This window comes from Canis aureus, chromosome 36 (genome assembly GCF_053574225.1).
Source record: "Canis aureus isolate CA01 chromosome 36, VMU_Caureus_v.1.0, whole genome shotgun sequence".
In the NCBI taxonomy this organism is placed as follows: Eukaryota; Metazoa; Chordata; class Mammalia; order Carnivora; family Canidae; genus Canis; species Canis aureus.
This window is the reverse complement of record NC_135646.1, coordinates 29740029-29764895: the sequence shown is the minus strand read 5'-3', so window position 1 is coordinate 29764895 and position 24867 is coordinate 29740029. Positions and strand designations below refer to the sequence as shown.

General features: G+C 41.5%; 1 protein-coding gene across 2 annotated transcripts in view; it reads left to right on the top strand.

The window, feature by feature from the left end:
- Nucleotides 1–24867, top strand: part of NAB1 (NGFI-A binding protein 1) — a 45870-nt gene that overhangs the window by 161 nt on the left and 20842 nt on the right. For both annotated transcript variants that reach the window (XM_077885270.1, XM_077885269.1), the window contains exons 2-3: nucleotides 9901–10738; nucleotides 23307–23440. In XM_077885270.1, coding sequence (XP_077741396.1) covers nucleotides 9920–10738; nucleotides 23307–23440 — 953 coding nt within the window. In that variant the 5' untranslated portion in view covers nucleotides 9901–9919. The remainder of the gene's footprint in view (nucleotides 1–9900; nucleotides 10739–23306; nucleotides 23441–24867) is intronic.

Genomic DNA, 24867 nt, shown 5'->3' with positions numbered 1-24867 from the left:
CGTACCTGCTCGCGGGCCCAGGGGTCGGGGCGCGGGGCGGCGTCCAGGCCGGAGGGGGCGGCCCCGGCGCGCGTGGGCGACCCGGGGGGGGCCGGGGCGCGGGGCGCACGGGGCCGGGGTGCGCGGGGTCGGAGGCGGGCGGCGGGCCCTGGGCAGGCGGACTCCCGGGGCGCCCGCGGCCAGAGCCCCCCGCCCCCCCCAGGCCGCCGGGGGCGGAAGCCGCGTCCCGCTGCAGGCGCTCGCGGACACCTGCCGGGCGCGCGGGGATGCTCGCTCGCCGGGGTCGCGTCTCAGGTGCGCGGGCTCGGGCCGGGGGCCTCAGGGTCGCAAGGCCGAGCCCTGAAACGACGCTCCCGGCGGCCTGGGTCCGGCTCGAAGGCCCCGGGACACGGAGCTTGGGCCGGAACGTGCGCGGACGGGCCCGCAGACCAAGTTTGCAGCAGGTGATAGGACCCCTCGACTCGCACGTGCCCCCCCCCCCCCGCCCCTGGAGATGCGGCGGGCGTGGAAAATTGGGTGGGGGGGGGGGTAAGCTGTCAATTTAAACTCTCCTCCGAAAGAGTTGACTCGGGGTAACCTGTCACCACCAGTCGGCTCGTCTGCAAACTCCAGGAGTGCAAAGATCAGGAGCTGCGAGGGAAATTCTCAGATCTTGTTTAAAAATATTTTGGCACTTTTAATAGATGATATTAGATTGCATAGGAACAGAGGAACGGAATTTAAAATAGATTAGTCACGTAGGAAATGCTAGGCTGTTTTGTCGGAAAAGTGTGCACACAGGGAATTACGTTTTTAGATTTTTCACTTTTTTTTGAGAATTTTCTCTTGTAAAACGTACCAAATGATGACACATCGCGATTTATATGTGGGTTTCGAGAAGAAATATTGGAAAAGGATGCTTAGGATTTACTTACTTTATTTTGGGTGGAGGCTGATATTTTCCTGAAGACTTCAAAGAGCTGCTCTCAGTCTCAGTGCCAGTACAAGTGGCTCTTAGATTCAAGGGTATCCATTTTCCTCCGTTTTCCAGTATTGAGACATTTTAGTATTGTCCTTTAAACTTCAAAGTTATGTTGTCCTTACAGGTATTGATACACATATAAAGATTCTCTTAAGAATGTATGGCTGGCTGGCAAGGTCAGCCTTCATTATTCTTGTTTGGGTGTTGGATGCCGGAGAATTAGGTCTTGAAAGAAAATTTCAAGGAATCATTGGAAACTTTCTTGTTTTGATTTTACTAGTTTGGCATCTTGCAGGAAAGTTAATATGCCATCCTGGTATTGGAAACATTTCATATTCCTTGGCTCTGGTGATTCCCGGTTAATATGTGGATGAAGCAATGGTAATAAAAACATTGAGGCGTTGTAGATTTTTAAATTTTCTCTCACTTTGCCTGCTAACTGTGGATGTGATTAAAATGACAGAAATTCTTAGGAATGCCATACCTGAAAAAAAGGAAATTTAATGAGTTTATATGTCTAATAAATAATCTGATGTATTTAATAATGTACATCTTGTTCTTTTTCACAATTATGAATACAACTTAATTTCAAATTGAAAATTTTCCCTTTTTGTGACTACTAAATAACACCCATTGTCTACAGTGAAGTTCATGTATTTTCATCCCCCTGGTTGTTAGAAAATCTGTTAAAGCATTTGGTATTTTAATCACACTTTAAGGACATAATGGTTTATTAAAGATTTGGGGGGTTTGCACTTTGGATGCTTTGGAAGAAGAAATTAAATGTATTACAAAGTGGGAGAGACCTTTGAAGAATCTATTGTTTAAACTTTAAATATTTGAAGTAAAAGGGTAGTTGGATGGAAACAAATATGTCAGGTTTTTGTGTCTCTTGACCTAAACTCTAAGACTTGGGCCTCATCTGTTCGATTAGAAGTCTGTGTTGGTGCAATTCATGTGCATTATGTATATAATGTTTTATGTTATTTTCATGGAATTGAGCGTTTTATAATCTGTTTTGAACAGTTTAAGATCTCGCTAATGTTTAATTGTCTTGCATATGCGTTATTTCATTGTGGAGTTTATGAAATATATTAAGTAATAAATAATACCCTTTCAAGCATAGTAGAAGATTCTTAGCCCTTTTGTTTCGGATTTAGTTCTGTCTTTTCTGCTTCTTTCGTTCTTCTTAGTGGAATGAAGAATAGTACAGTTACGGTATTAAATGCAGATTTCCTTTTTGATCTGACATGTTCAAAACTAGTACAATAATGCAGAATATACTCTCTTATACTTGATAATGGAACGAGTGAGAAATCAGAAGTTGGTGCTGGAAAAAAATAGTGATCCTCATCTTGTCAATTTTCAGCTAAAACGTGGCATTAAGCTTTCAAATAGTTTGTCATTTCTCAATACCTTGTATTTAGGGGGCTGCACAGTTAGTTTGCACAGTATGTTAATTTAATTTTAAAGAGAAATTTCTGGAAAAAGCATGCATTCTACATGCTCAGATAACATGAATGCTTATTGAATGGCTTGACTGTTAGTTGACTGAAGACTTCCCAGCCATAGCCTATGAAGGTTATTTATTTATTTATTTATTTATTTTTTAAAGATTTATTTATTTATTCATTCAGAGAGAGCGAGAGAGAGGCAGAGACACAGGCAGAGGGAGGAGCAGGCTCCATGCAGGAAGCCCGATGTGGGACTCGATCCCGGGTCTCCAGGATCACACCCCGGGCTGCAGGCGGCGCCAAACTGCTGCGCCACCGGGGCTGCCCTATTTTTTTTTTTTTTTTTTTATGAAGGGGTCTGTAGGAGACATTTTTTCTCCGGTCTTTATTCAGAATTAAAAAAAAAAAATCAATAGGAGGGAACGTTTAAGTTCCCCAGGTTACCATTAACGCATTAGGACTACATGTTTAGTTCATAGCTATGAAAATAATAAGATCCCAAATATTTTAAGATCGCTGAATGCTTACTAAGAAACGTGCCGAGGTGGATCACTTGGTGCTTGGAACATACACAGAGTTAGTGCCTAGGCCAACTCTGCGATCGAAGCCACAGTTAATTATTTTAGCTGGAGTTCCAGCACTAGGACCAAAGTTAGAGGAATTCACTTCCTAGACTTCAAGGCTCGTCTTTCCCTAAGCCACCCTCTGGCCTGGCATACGCCTTTTCCGTTTCAGCCCGTAGTGTACCCAGTGCACCCTCCTCACCAGGCCCTTAAACTTCAGGCCACAGTCTTCCAAACTTGATGGTGCTTCAGGGGCCTTAAATGCAGTCTCTGCCCCCAGGTCTCCTCTTCCTTCCTTACCATTTCCAGTCCCCGTCTTTCATTCCTGTAGCCGGCACTGGATCTGCAGCTAGATGTTAAGAGGAAAACAGTCTGGTGGAACTAATTCACCTTAATCTGTAAATGACTCATGAGCTGACTCTTCCCCAGTTCTTTCACATTTTGTGTAAGTCTGTAAGATGCTGCTGTTAATTTAGACAGTTCTAAAGTAAAAATTTCAGGCTGTGTTGGGAGGAAGGAATTTATAGTCCTTTGCATACAAAAGAAGTCCGATCTTACTGGGGTCCTGCCCCTGTTTCTCCTCACTCTGAGGAGTCTCCACTCCTTGCGTTGCCACAGACCTCATACAAGTGTGCACGTGCTGGGAGTGTGTTTCCTACCCCAGAATAGGAAGATTCAAGAGTAGTGATTACGAGTCCACTTGATATTTGTTATTTGAGGATAACTTATGTTGCATTTTAATTGACAGAGTCAAAGAGGGAAAAGACCTAGAATCTTTCATGACCTTTTGAAATGATGGTGTTGAGACTGGACTAACACAGGAAGTACTTATTAATTCCGGTGTTGGGAACACATCCTTAGATCTCTTGGAAAAATAGCTATGTTATGGGAATCCAAAGACAGCCTTATAAGAAAGAAGAATATTGAGGGTGAGAGAAGGTAAAAAATTATAGGGAAAGCAGTAATACTTAACCTACGTGATAGGTCATTGGGCACCAGTGTACGCAGAGAGCATAATGTGGAATATGAAGAGGCTGCTAATCAGATTCTTTCTCAAATGTTGGGTTTCATTCAACAGCAGCCTTTATAGAGATGTCACTGTACATTCAACACTTGGCTAGAAGTAAGGGGTAAAAGCTGAAATGAGACCCAGTTCCTCCCCTGAGGGAACTTATGACCTGTTGTACAGAGCCCGGTGAGGTTGCTTCTTTATTCCACGGCTCCTCATGTATGACACTTAGCATAGCGTTTATCACAGTGTTTGTCTGCCTATTTGTCTTCTTTCACCCTCACAACTCATTCTCCATGAAGGGTCCTCTTTCCTCCAGATCCCCAGGACTGGGTTAGTAACTGGCATATTTGAACAAGTGGGGGAAGAATGAGAGATCAAGTAGTGTAGGGTTCAGAGAAGGAAGAGGACACCTCGCCCAGGGAGTGTGGGCAAGGCTTTGTGGAGAAGGCCCGTGGAGGTGGGCCGGAGGGAGTATGGCTGGCACAGGGGCAGGGGAGTGGGAGGCACATTCAAGGAATGCCCGGTGTATCTGTTTGGCCTGAGAACAGGGATATACTAGGGACCAGAGAGAAGGCTGGGATACCTATATGAGTAGTTTGAATTTCTTTTTCTTTGCAATGGGGAAATTTGTAGAGGTGGGTAAAGAGCCACACCTGTACTTTAGGAAGATAAAGTTGGTATGGTAGTGTGGGATGATGTATCAAAGGCAAGGCAGCTGTTTTCAGAGTTGAAGCAGGAAGTAGGGAAATGTAGAATTAGGTGCTTTTGAGGCAGAGAAAGGAAAAGGGTGGTGTGGCTTAAGGAGATGAAGATTTGAGGAATGAAGAGGAAAGCACAAAGATCCAAGAGTAGTTGGCGCAACTACAGAAGTAAGAGAGTTGGGAAGAGTGGATTTGGGAATCTGGAAGAAGGGAGGAAAATGGATGCTTGATTTTGGACTTAGAAAATTCGAGATCTTTGACAATCTCCAGGTGGTAGTTGAAATGAAAAATTAACAGAAAAATGATTTGTGCTGATGGTTCTCAAACTGGTCAGTTTTGAAGATCATTTTTTAAATTAAAAAATTACAAATGTTCATTGATAATTAGTGTTTGTTGATCGAGAATAGTATACTGTAATGACAACAGTTACTATGAATTGGGATGCCCTTTTAAAGAGTTTCTATTTTATTAAATCACTAGGTGTTTATTTACGTTCATTTGCAAAGTAGACCTGTGTGAGAGGCATGTTTCTTACTCACCAGCCAGCGCGTGCTGTGCATCTGCCAGTCACTGTGGCCTCCAGTCCAAGCTACAGACAGCAGTTTGGAGGTCCGTCTGCTGCTATATGTGATCGTTGGGAGTGGTATGGAAACCTGGGAGTGGTTGAGATCATCAAAGGAGAAAATGGAAAGACAACAGAAAAGAGATTTAATATGAAAGTTTAGAGAGCTTAGGGAAGTCAGGGAAGAGAGCATAATATGCCATTAGCCAAGTCCAGTAGTGAGCACTTCAGGGAGTTAGGGCAAGCTGCAGAGACGTTAGAGGGAGAGGTCAGTGATAACTCAGTAGGTACTTGAGAGTTTTGATAGAGTCATGGGCTCTAAGAAAGAAGCTTCTTGGAATGGATTGAGGCAGGGTTAAGGGATGCTGCTGCTTTCCCCTAGTGACTAGTAAAGGCCGTCTGTCCCGCACTGAATCCCCACATTACCAACTTGAAGAATGTCAAAGTTTTGCTTTTCATAGCCACACTGAGTGTTTCATTGTGGTTCAAGGACAAAATAAGAGTTGACTAGTCAAGTTTTCTGGTCCAAGCTAACCCCTTATTTCTTTGAGCGTGGTTTGAATCTGGCAGATGATTGATCCTCCCTTGTGAGGAGGCAAAGCGAGTTTTGATTTGCTTTATTTTGAAGGTTCTGGAACAATCATTACCATTTAAAATAGATTAATGAATAACAAATGACAACAAATGGCCTTAAACGAATCCATTGTTGTTTAATTCCCTGTCCTCTGGAACTGGAACTGACCGGGCTGAGCAAGGTTTAAGCTAGTGCGAGTGGAGATTGCTGTGTATAGGCAGCAGGCCTTTGATTGGATTTTGAATGCAGTAAAAATTAGTAACTGGTTTCTCTTAAACTGTGGAATTCACGGAAAGGTCAGACTCGGCGTGGTTGTCCCAGCATCCTGGAAAGGCCAGGTAGCAGTCGTTTTCAGCTGAGTAGATTTACTATAGTTACCCGTTTATAGTGTTGTTAGGATCTCTTTCTATTTACTTCACATTGGAGAGCTTCAGCTAGAAGCTTGCTCCTGATTTATTTGACCTTCATGTTGAAGCATGAATAGATACAGCGTTTGTAAAAACAGAAAATCTCATCTTATAAGAATTTTCTTTTAAATCAAATCAAGTTAATGTATGAAGTGGTGGGTGTTTAAATGATCACAACAGGCTTTTGTAGGAAACTGAAACATTCTTCTAAAGCAAAAGCTTAAGGAGAAAACTCCTTTCCCAGCAGTAAGTGTGGGCCTTTAGAAGCCTCCTGGGACTCCAGCTAGCTCACATATTTATCTTTCATCTGGTATCTTGACTTTGGAAATGCACACTTGGTCCTATCAGTCATTACGGAGATAGTGTAATAATTACTACTTTCTTACTGGTACTGCTTTCTTACCACTTAGGAACTAGGCAACTTTCCTTTCTGGGTAAAGATGAGAAAGGATAAAAATATGAAATGAATATTTTCTAAAACTATTGACTGTGTTAGAAGAGTAAACTTAAGTTTGGGTCTTCAGTTCTCCTTAAGTTTCCTTTTATGTTTGTCTAACATATTTTTTTTCTAATTGCTAATCAAAAAGCTTCAAAAGCTATTCCTACAGTCACTTTCTCACGTAGTCTTCTATTCCATAATTTTGGGGAGCGCAGATATCTAATGATATCTGCAGGTTTATAGCCCTCTTAAAACGATTGTGTGTGCAATGTGTGGTTTTGTGTGTGTGTGTGTGTGTGTGTATATATATTTTTAATTCTTGAGTTGAAAGTGTTTGAAGCTATTGTATTAGGTGTATTATGGGAAAGAAAGTTTCCTTTTTTCTCCCTCAGACACTTTCTAGAAGTACTTTTACTTGGTATAATGCAGTTCAATACAGACTTTAAGTTGTGTCTGTAATTCCCAAGAGCTGCGTTTTTGTGGCTTAATGTCCAGCTGGATGATTCACACCCTCCCTGGAGAGTCTCCCTGGAGTGGGAGGACAAGTGGATCCTCTTGCGGGTGATTTAGAAGATGCAAGAATGTTTTTATCCAGAGTGGTAAAGTGGCATGAACCTGAAGGTAGACTTAAGGAATCTGAATGATTACAAAACATGTAGGAGTTTGTGGTGCCCAGAAGGTATACTAAATAGGAATCTTCTAGTGGAGTTTGCCAAACTTGCCAAATCATGGGAGCCTCCTAAGATACAACTCAGTGACCTGGGAAGTTGTATTTTTATTAGCACTCCAAGTGATGGTCCTGGATGTTAGCAGAAAGCTGCTGCTCCCCAGTTCAGTCTTTTTTTGTATCTTTTGGAAAGTCATCAAGTCACTAGGCAATATGCTTGTAATAAAATATAAAATAAAATAAAAAATATAAATATAGAAATATAAAAATATAAATATAAAATATAAATATATAAAATATAAAATAAAATTTAAAAAAACATAAAATTTGAGGTCACTAGTTGATCAAAGCAGATTGTGGGTGACACAGAAATTCCTGAAGATGGGGCTTCCCAGAAGTCAGTCCTTAGAGTAGTAGGGAGATGCATTCTCCTTGAATGGGAGGACTGAGACTAGAATTTTGATAGCATTCTGGTTGATGGCATAAAGCACAAGTCCCAGATTTGGGGATCTCCTGGCCTTTAAAGATATTCCTAATATTGCTCTGTTTGCCTTATCTCCCAGTTAAGTGTTGCTCTGTACTATTTTGAATTGAGAGTGGAGCTCCCATATTCCTCCAGTGTGCATATTCTTTTGCCCTTCTGTCCTTTTCTCCATAGAGGTCTACAGGGTCCTTTTTAATGCTAAAGGTACAAGTTGATTACAACACGTTTGTTTCTCTAAAATGGAAGTACTTGGCCAACTCCTCTTTGTATGTGGGAGGTCTCCAGGCAACTGTGAATAACTTCTAAAGGCTGCTAAGAGGTCAAGAAGTGCTTTGCCTGCTGTGTCTTTAAAAGCAGGCTCCTTGGTCTTGATTGGGCCCTAAAAGAATGTTTCTTCTTTGACTCTGTCTTGGGCTCTTAAACCCTCCTCTGTCACATGCTGTATCTCTGACCCTTACACCAAGATTCACCGAGATTCACGTCTGTTACTTTACACCCGGGGCAGATCTATTGAAGCACTCTCTCTACCTTACGCCATTTCCAGGTGCCATATATTTGAAAAAGAATCCCATCCTGATTTTTCCGTATCCCCAAAGCCTGTAGCCATTTTCTTAACTTCATCCCTTACACCTAAGTGATCACCAAATCTTGTCTTTTATTTGTTGAATTTTCCCTTTTTTTCTTCCGTTCTTAAATAGACCACCTCTTACCTCCAGTTCATGCTGAAATCCATTTTCCCCTGCCTGCCAAACTAATCTTGATATATATATATTTTTCTAAAATGGGAATTACTATACCAGTCTTGCAGAGCTGCTGCAAGAATGGACCGATCTTCCCTGACTTACAATTGGGGGGATCCCTGGGTGGCGCAGCGGTTTGGCGCCTGCCTTTGGCCCAGGGCGCGATCCTGGAGACCCGGGATCGAATCCCACGTCGGGCTCCCGGTGCATGGAGCCTGCTTCTCCCTCTCCTTCTGCCTATGTCTCTGCCTCTCTCTCTCTCTCTGTATGACTATCATAAATAAATAAAAGTTAAAAAAAAATTAAACAATTGGGGTTACGTTCCAATAAACCTGTCATACGTTAAAAAAAATGTCAGGAGTTGCGGTTAATGCACCTAACTTCATAGCTTAGCCTAGCCGGTCTTCAGTGCGCTCAGAACGCTTAGTTCGCTTACGTGTGGGCCAAATCACCTAACACAAGGCCTATTTTATAATAACGTGTCGAGTATCCTGTGTAATTTATGGAATACTGTGCTGAAAGTGAAGAACAACGGTTGGTACGGGGCGGGATGGTTGTAGCCGCCTCGGTGGTTAGCCGCCTGGCCTCGTCGTGTGGCTGACTGGAAGCCGTGGTCACTGCTGCTGCCCGGCCTGACGAGAGAGCCGCGCTCCCCCAGGAAAGGATCCCAATTCAAAACGGTATGGTTTCTACGGAATCCTGGGGCTCCTGGGGCTCTCGCACCATCATAAGGTCGAAAAATCGGGCAGCCCGTCGGGCTCAGACGTTTAGCACCTGCCTTCGGCCTAGGGCGTGGCCCCGGGACCCTGGGATCCAGTCATGGAGCCTGCTTCTCCCTCTGCCTGAGTCTCTGCCTCTCTCTCTCTCTCTCTGTGGGTCTCTCATGAATAAGTAAATAAAATCTTTAAAAAAAGAAAAAAAGTTGAACCTGTAAGTTGGGGACCATTTGTAGGTGTAAAGTGTTCATCCGTATTGTCTGATGCAAAAGCAGCCTTCGGGTCGGGTTATGCTTCACCTGGCGTGTGTGCCGGTGCCCTGGAAGCCGTAAAGTCGGGGCCCTGTGAGCCCTGGTTTGGTGCTTAGGGGCTGCGTAACCAGCCGCGAGCCTGCAGGCAAGTCACTTGTTACTTTTTAGGTTTTTCGCCTTGAACCGGCAGCAGCTCTGCGGAGGCCTGGGCCTGAGCGGCGGCGAGTGCCGGGCCCTCGCGTGGGGGGGGGCGGGGCTGGAGCGTCTCCTCGGCCTCCCCCCCGCCCCCCGCGCTGCACCGGGGAGTCCTGCGGTTGCCGCCCGGGGGGGGGGGTGCGGGGTGCTGAGCGTGCTGTCTCCTCCCCGCAGGTCCCGCGCTTCGCCGGGGATGGCCGCGGCCTTGCCCAGGACGCTGGGGGAGCTGCAGCTCTACCGCATACTGCAGAGGGCCAACCTGCTCTCGTACTTCGACGCCTTCATCCAGCAAGGCGGGGATGACGTGCAGCAGCTGTGCGAGGCCGGGGAGGAGGAGTTCCTGGAGATCATGGCGCTCGTGGGCATGGCCAGCAAGCCGCTGCACGTCAGGAGGCTGCAGAAGGCCCTGCGGGACTGGGTCACCAACCCCGGCCTCTTCAACCAGCCGCTGACGTCGCTGCCCGTGAGCAGCATCCCCGTGTACAAGGTGCCCGACGGCTCCGCGGCGTGGCTCGGGGTGCCCTGCGGCGGCCTCGACAGGGCCAGCGGCGCGCGCGAGCCCCACGCGCAGGCGCCCAAGTGCGCCGCGGCCACGTGCGTGCAGGGCGCGGGCCCCGGGCGGCCGGCGGCGCCGGGCGGCCTCGTGCTGCCGGCCGTGGGCGAGCCGCGGCTGTGGACGGGCCCGCGCGGCCCCGACAGCGAGCCCAGCCTGTCCCCCGGCGACCTGGGCTCCCCCGCGTCCCCGAGGGAGGGCGGCGAGGCGCTGGACGCGGCCGCCGCGCTCTCTGTGGCCGAGTGCGTGGAGCGCCTGGCCGCCACGCTGCCCCGCAGCGACCTGGGCGAGGTGCGGGAGCTGCTCCGGAGCAACAAGAAGCTGGCCAAGATGGTCGGCCACATCTTCGACATGAGCGCCGACGACCCGCACAAGGAGGAGGAGATCCGCAAGTACAGCGCCATCTACGGCCGCTTCGACTCCAAGAGGAAGGACGGGAAGCACCTGACGCTGCACGAGGTAAGGGCCCGCGCTCCCGGGCGGCGGCTCGGAGGTCTGAGGCGGGGCCGACGGGGTGCTGAGGCGGTGTCTGAGGTGCGGCTGTGCAGGGCTGGGGCGGGCCTGTGCGTGGGGGGGAGGGGAGGGGGGCTGAGGCGGGGCTGAGGCGGGGCTGTGCCGGGCCCAGGTGGTGTCTGAGGTGGGGCCGAGGCGGGGCTGTGCGGGGGGGGGGGGGGGGGGGGGGGGGGGCGGCGCGGGGCCGAGGTGGGGCCGAGGCGGGGCCGAGGCGGGGCTGTGCGGGTCCCAGGCGGTGTCTGAGGTGGGGCTGAGGCGGCCTCTGAGGCTGGGCCGTTCGGCTCGAGGAGACTCCGCCCCGAGGGCCGCAACCCGGAACCTCCCCTCGGCGGGGCCGTGCAGCCTGCGCGTGGCGTGGTCGTGTGTGCGCCGGGCCCCGGGCGTGGAGCGCGGCAACCGCGGCGTGGGGCGACCTCTGCAAACCTGCCGGCCGCGGGCCCCAAGCCTTGCGGCAACGTGACGTGTCTTGGCACGTGACGCGGTGTGGGTTTGTTTGTTTTGTTTTTTCTGTCAGAGTCTTGACGGTGCGCTCCGGAATTTGTATCTATTTTATTGATTTTATTCATGAGAGACGGGGGGGAGGGGGGGGCAGAGGGAGCAGCAGGCCCCACACAGGGAGCCCCACGCGGGCCTCGATCCCAGGCCCTAAGCCGCTGAGCCCCCCCAGGCCGCCCTCGTTTGTTTTTCAATCAGGAAATAAACTGGGACTTGCAGTCGGACCATTCATTTAAAAAGCCCCTGGGGTCCCGGTGGCGTCAGCTGAGCCTGGATCTTGCCTCAGGTGAGGGTCTCAGGATCGAGAGATGCCTGCCCCCCTAGGTGGGCTCCCTGCGGGCCTGGAGCCGCCTTAGGACCCCCCCCCCCGCCCCCCTTTAGGAAAATAAATAAGCATTTTTGTAGACATTTTTTGACCAAAAAAAAAATTTGGTGAAAAGTAACCGGCACCTGAAAGTAATTCTCAGCCAGCACAGTGAGACGGGGTCCGGTGAAGTGTTTTTTAGGGCTGGAGATGCTGTCGGCTTGACCTTTGACATCGGAGTCCTCCACTGGGCGTTTGTAGGCCTCTGTCGAGAAACACTCTCCCTGAGTACAAGGCCGCGGGTCGGTCTCTCCTGGTCCGTCTCTCCTGGTCCGTCTGGTCAGCGCCTCGTCCCTAGGGCTCAGCTCCAGGACAAGCTCCAGTCGTTGGGCTGCGTTCCCGCCGTGGGGCGACCCTCCCGTCCCTCTCCCAGTAACTCCACCTTGGCGGCTGACCTGCGTGGCAGGCTGTCCCCGCCTCATGCTGTGGGCTTCTTGGGGGCAGAGATCTCGTCTTGTGCATTTTTATATCCTCAGAATCTAACACACCCTCCACATGCTTGGAAAACAAATGCATTTTTTTTTTTAAGTTAAAAAGGCTATTTTATTGCAGAATTTCTTAGAGTGTTTATCCTGTAGAAATAAAGCCTGTGGAAGAAATAAATGTCCAGTTGACTGTAGCTTCCGTGTAAGAACCTCGGATCTTCCCCTGGACGCTACTGCAACACAGAAGAGAACATACGCCTACTGCCAAAGATTCAGTTCTTACATGAGGATGTAAAGTAACGAAACCTATAAACTTTCAGATAGTTTTCTTTACATATATAAGTAAGGGATCACATTTGGCACACTGTCCTCTGAATTTCCTCTTTTTTAAAAGAAATTTTAGCAGTATACTCCCAGTACAGTATACTGTCAGATAGCTTTCCGAGGGAATACAAATAGAGCTACCTTTTTTATTTCTGGGTTGCACTGTTTTCCATAATGTGAATGTGCCATTTTTAATTTATCTGAATCATTCACTTGGTGTCCTTAAGGCCTTTCTATTTTTTTGGATACTAGTGTACAGTGGTACCTGAACATTATATACGTGCTCCTCTACAGACAGACTTGTGCACGTTTACCTATGGAATAGATTCCAACATGTAAAATTACGGGACCAAAGAATATATATACATTTAATATTTTGGTCGATACTGCTCAATTGCATTCTAAAACCGCTTCTTCTATACTTTTATTATTACATACAAGCATCCATTTCTCCACACTCTTCCTAATACAGCATTTATCATTCTTTTTAATCTTTGCCAATCTAAGACATGACAAATTTTCATTGCTCAAATTTGCTTTCCTTACTGAGGATGAATGTCTTTTATATCTATAACAGACATCCAATTTTATGTCCTTACCCTTTGTTTTAATGTTGAGGTTGTTTTTCTTACCTGTAAAAAATTTGATTTGTTAGAACATTTTATATTTTATGGATATTAACCTTTTGTCTTATGTTGTAAACATTTTCCCAGATTATCATTTGTCCCTTGACCTTTTGGACTCATTTGGCATGTGGAAGTTTAATTTTATGTAGTAATATTTATTTATTGATCTTACCGTATTGATTTCATTAGTCTAATTCTCTATTCCTTTACCAGTATAGGGTTACTTTAATGACTATAGCTGAATAATATATTTTGATATCTGGAAAGGCTGTAGTCTTGTTTTGTACCTTCTGTTTCTTTAGGTGGGTCATTTATTTCTCCTTTCAACGGAAATTTTTATTTATTTATTAAAAGATTGTGTTTGAGAGCAAGTGAGAGCACAAGCAAGGGGAGGTCCAGGGGGAGAGGGATGAGCAGACTCCCCACAGAGCAGGGGGCCAGATGTGGGGCTCACAATCCCAGGACCCCCCAAAATGAAATTTTTAATGCATAGGTTAAATTTCCCCCAAATTTCTATTGGTATTTTTATTACAAATTGCTTAAAGGTGTGGATTAATTTGGGAAAAACTGACATATTTACAGTAACAAAAACTCCCATACAGTAGTATAGTGTATATATTTAGATCTTTTATATTCCTCAGTAATTTTATAGTTCTTTATTCATATATCACATAGATTTTGCATATTTCTTATTAGGTTAAATACTGTGTAGTATATATATGCATGTTTAATGTCTATTACATATATTTAAGTTTATTTTAATACAGGATATGAAAATATATAAGATTTAAAGAGGATAAAATTGGGGGCACCTGGATGGCTCAGTCAGTTGGGCATCTGCCTTTGGCTCAGGTCATGATCCTGGCATCCTTGGCATCAAACTTCACATGGGGCTCCCTGCTTAGCAGGGGGTCTGCTTCTTCCTCCTCCTGCTTTTGTGCTCTTGCTTGTTCTCTCCCTCTGTCCCTCTCAAATAAATAAATAAAATCTTCAAAAGGGGTAGGGGGGATATAATTGTAAATTAAGTTTTTTCCACTTTTTCTCAAATTGTTATCACTGGTTGATTTTTGTACATGAATCTTGTTTTCAGCAATTCCATTATCTCCTCTTTTTAAATATATGCTTTTAGATGTGAATGCATATTGGAGCTCAAAATAAGGAAATTGGTTAGTAAATGTCTTAAGTAACAGTGAATCTTTGATTTGATCTATTTCGGGCATATCCTTTTGCAATTGTTGTATGTATTGTTGCCGTACAAGGACTGACTGACAAGAATTTAGGAATCGATCTAGAAAATACACTTAGCATTATAATTCAGATATACTTTGATGCTTTTCATGACCCCTGAATTAATAAGCAGAATCTACTAAAAGGCCATTATAGTGGTCATCAATAGAAAACAAAGGGCAAAACATGTTGGCAATTTTAGTTTCATGCTTTAATCTAGTTTCATATAATTTTTAAAATATAACAGATGAAATACAAAGATGAGTCAGTATTTTTATGAAAGTGTAAGTATGTTACAGAGATGACTTTAATAAACCAAATCAACCTCGCTTTTTTTCCCCTTTTTTAAGGCCTAACCTACTTTTAAAAAATAGAAAAATTATTTCACACTTGGCTTATGCTAAAGGGTTCTTTGCTTCTTTGGATAAATAGGTACAGATGGTATTTAGGTAATGAGATTATCATGAGTTTCCCAAAATAAGAGAACTCTCAAAATGAATGCTAGTAGGCTGAGATATGGGAGTGGGGGCTTTAGAATATGTGGCTTGTATTTTTGAAACTTAGACCACTTGTTATTTGTAACTAAAGTATGAATCTGGTCCAAAAGTAGAGTTTAGGATAGATGTTTATGAATCAGGACACTTCATTCAAACTAGTAACCATTCAACAGCTTCATGGAAATTATGAAATCTTGAGATAATTAAAAGAAAGAAGGCACTACGTTAAATGCACCTTCTAGATATTTTATATTTTCTTACTTGACTATAGAAAGAAGGCACTACGTTAAATGCACCTTCTAGATATTATTTTATATTTTCTTACTTGACTATATAAAATGAGTAAATATATGAGTTTTTCTAAATTTCTAAGATTAAAGAACAATACAGATTTGTCTTCAATTTCCAAACAAGAAAATATAGGACTCATTGTTAATTCACTGTTAGTATTTGAGGATTTTCTTCATATACACCTTGTGGACACTGTTCTTTTGATCTTTCTTTCTTTTTTTTTTTTTTTCAATCTTTCAAGACACATAGCTGTAATAAATAGGTTTGTGGATAAAAATTAAGAAGTTATCTACACCTGAAAACATTTTTTCAACTCTGACAAAGTACATAAAATTCTCTTTCTTGTATGCATTGTTGTACTTGTTTCCAAAGGTACTGTATGTCAGGCAGTAAAGAATTATGAAATTAATCATTGTTATAATAAACACTTTTTTTTTTTTAAGCCAGTGAATCAGCCATGGTCTTAAGACCTGGCTGGGGGGCAGCCTGGGTGGTTCAGTGGTTTAGCGCTGCCTTCAGCCCAGGCCGTGATCCTGGAAACCCGGGATCGAGTCTCACATCGGGCTCCCTGTGTGGAGCCTGCTTTTCCCTCTGCCTGTGTCTCTGCCTCTCTCTGTGTGTGTCTCATGAATAAATAAATAAAATCTTAAAAAAAAAAAAAAGACCTGGCTGGGTATGGCCTGGTGTATAGGGGTCAGACCATTAAGATAGTGTGAGTGGCTGGGCCTAAAACCACACTTATTTTTGGTGTGAGGCAGGTTCTAAGGAGCAAACCCCCAAAGTATTAGGAACAGGACCAGCAGGCAGGATGTTTCCTCTCTCCAAAGGTGTGTTATGTGGTAAGCTAGACAAGCAGCACGCGTTGTCTGATCTTTCATCAGTGAATGGATGAGGAGAGAGAAGCTAAAAGTTGGGAATAACAAGGAAGTGGAGAACGTAGGAGCTTGGAATATTCAGAAATATAAGCAGGTAGGGACTGCGGCATTATAGAATATGTGTCAGATAGCAACTTCCAACCAAAGAGTTCTGGAACTCAAAAGGTGCAAACAGGAGGATGTGGAATCAATCAGTGGGTGAGTTGTAGACTTCCTAGAAATCCTACAGGAACTGAAGTGCATTTGTTAACCAAGAGAAGGACCTGGGCTCACAGAATATGCCACTTTTAGGTCAGTTTTCCTTGTAGTGTTGAGAAGTCAAGGCTGAAGCTCTCAGAGGAGTCCAGCAGTCTTAGTTCTAAGAGGGGAGAACTGTTGAATCAGAGAATCCCATAGACCCGAACACATTATTAATAAGTTATGGTGCTTTATTCTAACCTTTTAGAATGCACAGATTTCAGCATCAAATACTAGAAATGTTGTGATTTTTGTTATTTTAAAAAAAGGGTTATAGGATTATTAGGGTAGTCTGTTTTTGAGTCAATCTTGGTAAGATGTGCATTTCATCTAAGTTTTCAAACTTACTATCGTAAAGTTATTTATAGTTTTTAAGACCTAACATGATTTGTACATGTATCTCTTATTTTTAAAGATGTATTTGCTTGAGAGAGTGCGTAAGCACGAGTAGGGGGGAGGGGCAGAGGGAGAAAATCTTCAGCACATTCCTACTTAGCACAGAGTGTGATGTAGGGCTCAATCCCCAAAACCATAAGATAAGGATCTGAGCCAAAACAAAGAGTTGGATGCTTAACTGACTGAGCCACCCAGGCGCGCCCCCCCCTTCTCTCTCTCTCTCTTTTTTTTTTTTTTTTTTTTTTTTTAACCTGATCAATTTTGCCAGAGGTTTGTCTGTTTTATTTATCTTCTCAGGGGTCTGCAAACTATAGCCTGTGGGCCAAATGTTGCCCACCTCTGGATTTTGATGATAAGTTTGTATTAGAACACAGCCAGGCCAGTTTGTTGCTGTATTGCCCGAGGCTGCTGCTGAGCTATAACTTCAGAGTTCAGTAGTTATAGCAAAGACAATTTGGCCTGTTAAGCCTAAAATATTTACTCTCTGATCTTTTACAGAAAAAGCTTTCCAACCCCTGATGTTTTTGAAGGAGGAACTTTAGGCTTAGCTGATATTTTTAGTTGTGCTGTGTGGATGTGTGTGTTCATTGATACTTTTCTTACAGTTCATTTTATTGTTCTTTTCTAACTTAAGTCAGGTGCTTATTGATTGTTGTGTTTTTTTTTTAAGCTGTTCTTATTTATTTATTTATTTATTTATTTTTAGCTGTTCTTTTTTAAGGTAAGCAATCAAGGCTATAAATTCTCACTATATGTTTATTGAGTGTAATTCCCAGTGTTTTGGGATGGAGTTGTTTTTTTTCCCACAATTCTGATTACTTCTCTTTTTATGATTTATTACCCATGATTTATTTGAAGTGTTTCTTAACTTCCAAGTATAAGGGCTTTTCTTAATTATTTTTCTAACGATTTTTAACTGAATTACATTGTGGTCAGAGCACATGGTTTGCATAATGCCAAGACTTTAAAATTTGTTGAGATTTTAGTTATGGCTCAGTATATGGTCAGTGTTTTCTATGTGTTTCTGCAGATAGAATGTTCTGTATGTGTCTGTTTTAACAAGCTTTTTCTAACCGCTTTTTTTGTCTGCTCTATCAGGAGGAGTTGTGTATGAAGATCATCAACTACTGTGATTATGGAGTTGTCCGTTTCTCTTTGTAATTTGCAGTTACTGTATTAATCTTTAATAACCCATTTTGCTTCAATAGCCTGTTTTGATACTGATATAAGTACATGTGTTTTCTAATTATGCTTGTTACATCTTTTTACCATCTTTTTTACTTTCAGTTTTTCTGAGTCCATTTTACATACATCTCTCATAAATAAAATGCCAGTAGTTGAATTATAAAAACTCTAGGCAAATTTTGTGTTTTAACTGGAACATTTGGCCTATTTATGGCTAATATTTTGAATTTATCTCCCTTATTTTATTTTGTATTAGTATCCCTGTCTTTAGATCTGATTTACTGTCTGGAATTAGTTTCTTTTAGCCTGAAGTACATGTAGAATATTCTTTATTTTATTTTATTTTTTTCTTCTTTATTTTATTTTAATTCAATTTGCCAACAGGAAGTGTAGCACCCAGTGCTCATCACATCACATGCCCTCAATGCCCGATATAGAATTTTCTTAATGAAGGCCTACTGATGGCAAAATCTGTCCTGTCCCAACCCGCTGAAAAATATCTTTATTTTGCCTTCATTCTTAATTGCTGTTCATTTTGGGTATCAAATTCTATATTTGTCAGTTATCTTATTAATTGAAGGTATTACCTTGGCTTTTGGTTTTCATTGTTGGGTTTACAAGTCAATGTTAACTGACTGTTGTCTGCTTTTGAAATCTTATGTTTGCTTCCACCCCAATTTTTTCTCTCTTGCTTTCTCAGTTTTTCTTGGTCTTTTTTCCTGTATTATTCTTTCATCATATTTTCAATTTTTTTTTATTTCTCTAAAAGAAGTCTTTGAGGGTTTTATTCTGCTGTTATTTCTTTCTTTGTTCTGTTTTAAAAAAAATTTTTTTTTTATTTCTACTGGTTTTTACTTTTGATGCCTTATTTCTTTGGATGTTTTATGATTTCTGTCTATAACTCCTATTTCCTGGAACTGTGGGAATGTTTTGAGGCCTAGGAAGAAGATGGATTCTCTTAGAGATTATTTGCTTTTGCTTCTACCAGGCGCCTGACTTCTGCACAATACAACTCAAAAACCCTGTGAAAGAAATCCTCAGCCCACTTAGTGTGAATTAGGGTTGAAAATCATGTGAGGGCTGATTTGGGGGTTTATGAAATCTCAAGGGAGTATCTTGTTTTCTCCTACTCCGTAACAGGGTTTAAGACAGGTAATTTCCCTTGAATTCTCCTGGGAGTACAAGTGTATTTCTAATTCAGGCTTACAGTGGGTATGTAGTAGTTTGGGATTTTAGCTTTGTGGAAGGAGGCGGGCTTAGACTCTTCACCTTTGGTAGATCTTGGGTTTTTTCCTCCTATTCGCTTTCCATATTAACCAGCCCTGTGAGGTTGTGAAGTCTGGAGCTCAGGGTCATCTGGTTTTAGCAACTGTCCTCAACTTACTCCTTTGGAGATACCATCTTGATTCATTTTAGCCAGAATAGTCCTTAACTGTTGTCTTGCCGTCTTATTGATGCTTTTAAGATATTTTTCCCTTCCCAATTTTATCCAGCGTTTTTAATTGTTTTCTGTGAGAAAGCCAGTCATTCCCTCCATATGCTGGAAAGGAAAGCCTTGATTGCCTTTTGAGCCTCCCTGTCACACAGCATTCTTATTGCATTTTTATGCTAACAAGACTAAATGGAAAGTCACAATCATTTGATTGTTAAAGATTTTAACTACCGTAAAGAAAACTTTAAGTCTAGTTATAACTTATAGAAAGCTAACTTTAAGAACTATTTAACATAAAAATATGAAAGGAATTTTGATATTTTTAGCCACAAAAAGGAGGACTAGGAGGAAGTAAGCCAATTAGAATATTTTATATTTTTAACAAAACTGGAAACAGAGGCATCTGTGTGGTTCAGTTGGTTAAGCATCTGACTCTTGGTCTCAGCTCAGGTCTTGATCTCAGGGTCAAATTCAAGCCCCATCTTGGGTTCCATACTGGGGATGGAGCCTACTTATAAAAAATAAAAAACCCAGAAATTTAGAATTTTTTCTTTAAAAAAAAAAAAAAAATCTTAAGTAGGCTCCCACACTGGGGCTCAAACTCATGGGCCCTGGGATCAAGACTCACTCCACCACTGAGCCAGCCAGGTGCCCCTAGAAACTCACAATTTTTTTTTCCAAAGATTTTTACTTATTCACAAGAGACACAGAGAAAGAGGCAGAGACACAGGCCAGAGGGAGAAGCAGGCTCCCTGTGGGGAACCTGATGTGGGACTCCATCCCAAGACCCCAGGATCATGACCTGAGCCAAAGGCAGACACTCAACCACTGAGCCACCCAGGTGCCCCAAAACTTAGAATTTTTAGAAAGCTAGTATGGTACTGCAGTAACTACTGTATTAGAGTATTTGTATAATTTTTTAAAAAATCTTCATAATAGTTACTGATTTAATTTTTAACAATTTGGAGCATGAAATACAGAAAACACATTTTTGAGGGAGAACCCTGATAAGTCAGCTGCTTATTGCAACTTGGGGTGAGCTATAGTTATTTTTGCAGCCTCAGTTTTAATACCAGAAGTTTCCCTAAGGGCTTGGAGAGCTTAGTCTACTTTTTTGATGTTTGGAAGCCTGAATACAGTAACAAAGGCTGTGTTTTGGGTTTCTGGTAGGATGATGGAAGGAATACTAGAACACTATTTTTCGGTTTACGTTGAGTCTTTTCTGTGGTTGTGCAAAAGGGAACACCTCTGAAATGTCCGTTAAAATACCTTACTGACAATCTGAAGTTCTCCATGCTAATTTTAGGGTATGAGTACAAGAAAGAAAAGGCTACATAAAAAGGTGCTTGAGAAGGTCTTCAAGGTCATTGTAGCTACTGTTAAGCTGAAATTGAAATTTATTTAGAAAATCATTCTTTAAAGTACATTTCAGGGCAGCCCCGGTGGTTTAGCGGCTTATCGCGGCCTTCAGCCCAGGGCGTGATCCTGGAGTCCCGGGATCGAGACCCACGTCGGGCTCCCCGCATGGAGCCTGCTTCTCCCTCTGCCTGTGTCTCTGTCTCTCTGTCTCTAATAAATAAATAAATCTTAAAAAATAAATAAATAAATACATTTCACTTTTAGCTCCAGTAACATTGTGCCTTTCAAAAGCACTTAGAGATTGGGATCCCTGGGTGGCGCAGCGGTTTGGCGCCTGCCTTTGACACAGGGCACGATCCTGGAGACCCGGGATCGAATCCCACGTCGGGCTCCCGGTGCATGGAGCCTGCTTCTCCCTCTGCCTATGTCTCTGCCTCTCTCTCTCTCTCTCTATCATAAAAAAAAAAAAAAAAAAAAAAAAAGCACTTAGAGATTGATCTATTGATGATTCTTTAGGAAAAGGAGAGAGGACTGAAAATACATTGTTCCTCTTATGCTTTCATATTCAGTTGTGGGTTTAAAATAGAAGCCCTGGGTTTATTTTAACCTTGTCTGTAGCAAGATTATTTGAGAATTAGCCACTATAAATTACAGGTAGAAATCTGAAAAGGGGGATGTTAGATATATGATGATATCATATAATACATTTTAAATGGTTTCAGTAGTTAAGTGGAAAAAATAAAACTATTAGGATAAATTAGAGGAGAACCTTTATATTTTATTAGGGTGAGAAGGGAGTTTCTGTGCATGGCACCCAAGACAAAAACTGTAAGACTAATGATAAACTATGAAAAAGAAAACTGCTGCATATATAGAGTTAGTGCTCCTAATGCATAAAGAATTCATAAAGTCCATAAGAAACAAAATGGTGCAATAGAAGAAACAGGCAACTGCCATGAACAAGCAGATTTTAAAATAATTTAAAAATATAAGAAAAAGGTTGAGTTTTATAGTCAAGGAAATATAAATTATAACCAGATATTACTGAAAATACATAAGATTTCTAAAGCTTTTAAGATAAAATAATCAGTGTTGCTTGATTCTGGATAATGGATCTTCATATAATTGTTGGTAGTGTTATGATTCGGAGCAATTTTCCTGGAGAGTAACTTGGTGAAATACATGAATCTTTTATAAGTTAGTGTGTTCTGTGACCTAACAAGTCTATTCTTAGTTTATTCCAAGAAAATAATTCAATATGTGTGCAAAGACACAGTTAAGAATGTTCTTTGCAGCTTTCTTTGTAGCACATGATAAATGAGGGCAGTTTTAATGTTCAGAGTGAGGTTGATTTAAATAATATATTACTCTTTCCTACAATGAACTATTATATCTAGATGGTAAAAATGGTAGTGTAAAGAATATTTAAACTCATATTTCAGTCAACAAATATTTATTGAGCAACCCATGTCGGATACTGATGCACACAAGCCAAGTTTCTACCTTAACACATGATAAAAGTAAAAAATACAGCATACATAAGTAAAAAAGGGAATTGCAAACTATATTCACATGTATGTTTCTATGTACATAGAGATATTCGAATAATATACATTAAAAATATTAACAGATGGAAGGCTTGCATTCTGCATTTCTTTGCTTTTTTTGCTTCTCTGTACTTCTGAAAATTTTAAATACAGAACATTTTTGAGAACCATGTGGGATGCCTGGGTAGGGAGAAAGTAAATACTTGTTTTTTTTATGAAAGGAAAATAACTAATACTGAAGAACAACTTTGTGCCAGGTGTGTCTCTTCATTTATTTCTTGTTAGTCCCTTGAGGTAGTTCCCGTTTTGTTATCCTATTTTTGCCTCTGAGAACACTGAGGCTCAGAAGTTTTTACATGCCAGAGTCACACAGATGGTAAATGATGGAGGAAGACTCCCCTCAGCTCTGTCTGCCATCAAATCCCTTTCTCTTTTTGCTGTTAATCATGCCTAGAACGAGTATGTTTCTTATTTTTAAAAAAACAATGGCAATTCCCTACATCTATTTAAATTGGCAAAATTATGTGAAAAAAACCTTTTCTGATTTATTAAACAATTCAGATTTTGAATATCAGATAACATTTGCTATTTTGAATTCCAGTACAAGGTGCTCTGTCAAGTAGCAACTCTATTCCATTATTTAATACTTAAATAAAAGAGTGGAATTAGATGAAATTTAAAGAATTAGTGACTCCAAGACTTTGATTTTCCTTTATAGTTCTATTTTACAATAACCCCCTTTTTTAAATCTAATTTGATATTTAACTCAAATCATCAAATTTTTATTCCTTCCTATGAATTTTCAAGTCAGTTCACCTTGAAAAAAAAGTATCTGTCAGACCATGTGTACTCACTTTTAGTTAGGGAAGTATTACCAACAAACATACCAAATCTTTGACTTTTCATAAAACAGATACAGAACATTTTTTACTTTATTTTTATTTTGCTTATTTTCAATAAACTCATACCTAAACAAAAATAAATTAAGCATATAAATAAAACCAAGATGACTATTTTGGTTAATTTGAGTTCTGAGAGATGGTAGGCGATGTGATTTTTCTTCTGAAATTAGGCATCAGGACTAATAAGGAATAAAGAAAGACACACCCTGATTTTCATAAACTATGATCCCATTCTATAATTATGTGACATTTTTATATCCTTAAGTGAAATGTTTTTCATATTGATGAAATAAAGATGTTTATAAGCTTTAAATTTTGTTTTGGATACACAGCTCACTGTTAATGAAGCGGCTGCTCAGCTCTGTGTGAAGGATAATGCCCTGCTGACAAGAAGAGATGAACTGTTTGCCCTGGCGAGGCAGATTTCTCGAGAAGTCACCTACAAATATACCTACAGAACCACCAAGTAAGTGTGTAACTGACAGTATCGCTTGATAGAAGTAGAACTTACAACACTACCCACTGTTAGAATATAATAAGCATTTTTCAAAAGTAGAAGTGTGATGTGATTGATGATGGTTCTGTAAAATTTTAAAGAGTGAAGGGACTTTTCAAAACATTGCTAATGTGGTTTTTGTTGTTTTGTTTAATTTTCTTTTCTTTCTTTTGAAAGACAGTTCCCTAGCACTACAGCATTGTTCTGGTGGTGGTTGTAAACCTTCTTCTCACACAGAAGCTTTGGTTTTGAGTGTGATGATGGGATTTAGTTAGTCAGCATGTATAGATTTATTTGTATACCCACTAACTATATGAACTTGTTGAACTCTTTGAGGAAGCAAAGTGGTTCCTTTTGCAAGTTGTTTGCAATCTAATGAAGTTAGTTCAATAGATGAAAAGACTCCATTGACCCGTGTTTAAGGGAAAATTGGAAGATGCCAGATTACATGGACTATGGACATGTGTTTGAAATATGGAAGTGGAATATGGAATATTTGAAGTAAAAAACCTACATGTTGAAAAGCAGTGGTGATTTTAAAGTTTACTATAAATACATTTTATTCCTCATCTCATCTTCACTTAAATCCTAAGCCAAATTGTGTATTACTATTTTGATTTTGTTCTCTTCTTCCACATGGACCCTGATTTCTAGTTTGTTGTCAGTTGTGTGTCCCACTGCTTCTCCGAGAAGATGCAGATGACCCTTTGCATTAGAGTCATTGAATGTGTGTTGAAAAGACACATCCTGAGTACCCTCCCCAGCCCTAATAACTCGCAATTTCTGGGGACGGAGTCTTGCAATCCAAATTTTCACAAGTGTCCCAAATTATTCTGTTCCTATTGAAGTTTGGAAAGCCACTGTTGAGGCCTTTGCTATCATCATGATTTCCCCTAACTCATAGCAGCTTCCTGGGCCACCCTGCCTAAAGGGTCCACATATTTACAAACTGCCACAAAGTAAAAATATGCAGATTAAATGAACAGGCTCAGAATATACAGCAATATTATGGAATTATTTATAATATTTTTTTAAGTTAGGTAATCAGGAGCTGATGAAGTGATTTTTTTAATTTTTTTCACTCTATTACACATTTTCTGACTGGTTTCTTTAAATAATCTAATCAAAGTTATACATATACATGATTTAAGGAGACATAGAGTACACAGAGCTTATAATGAAACTCAGCAGTTTCCCCACTCCACCCTTTTCCCCTTCTGAATACCACACCCCAGAGGCAACTGCTTTCAACAATTTTTAGCTGTTTCTTGTAGTATTTACATTTATGTACTTTTTAAGTTAAGTATATTTTTAAATATGTAATAACGTGTTTACATAATTTAGAAGCCAAAGCTCTGTGAATACATAATATAAAAAGTTACATTCCTCTTCTGGTC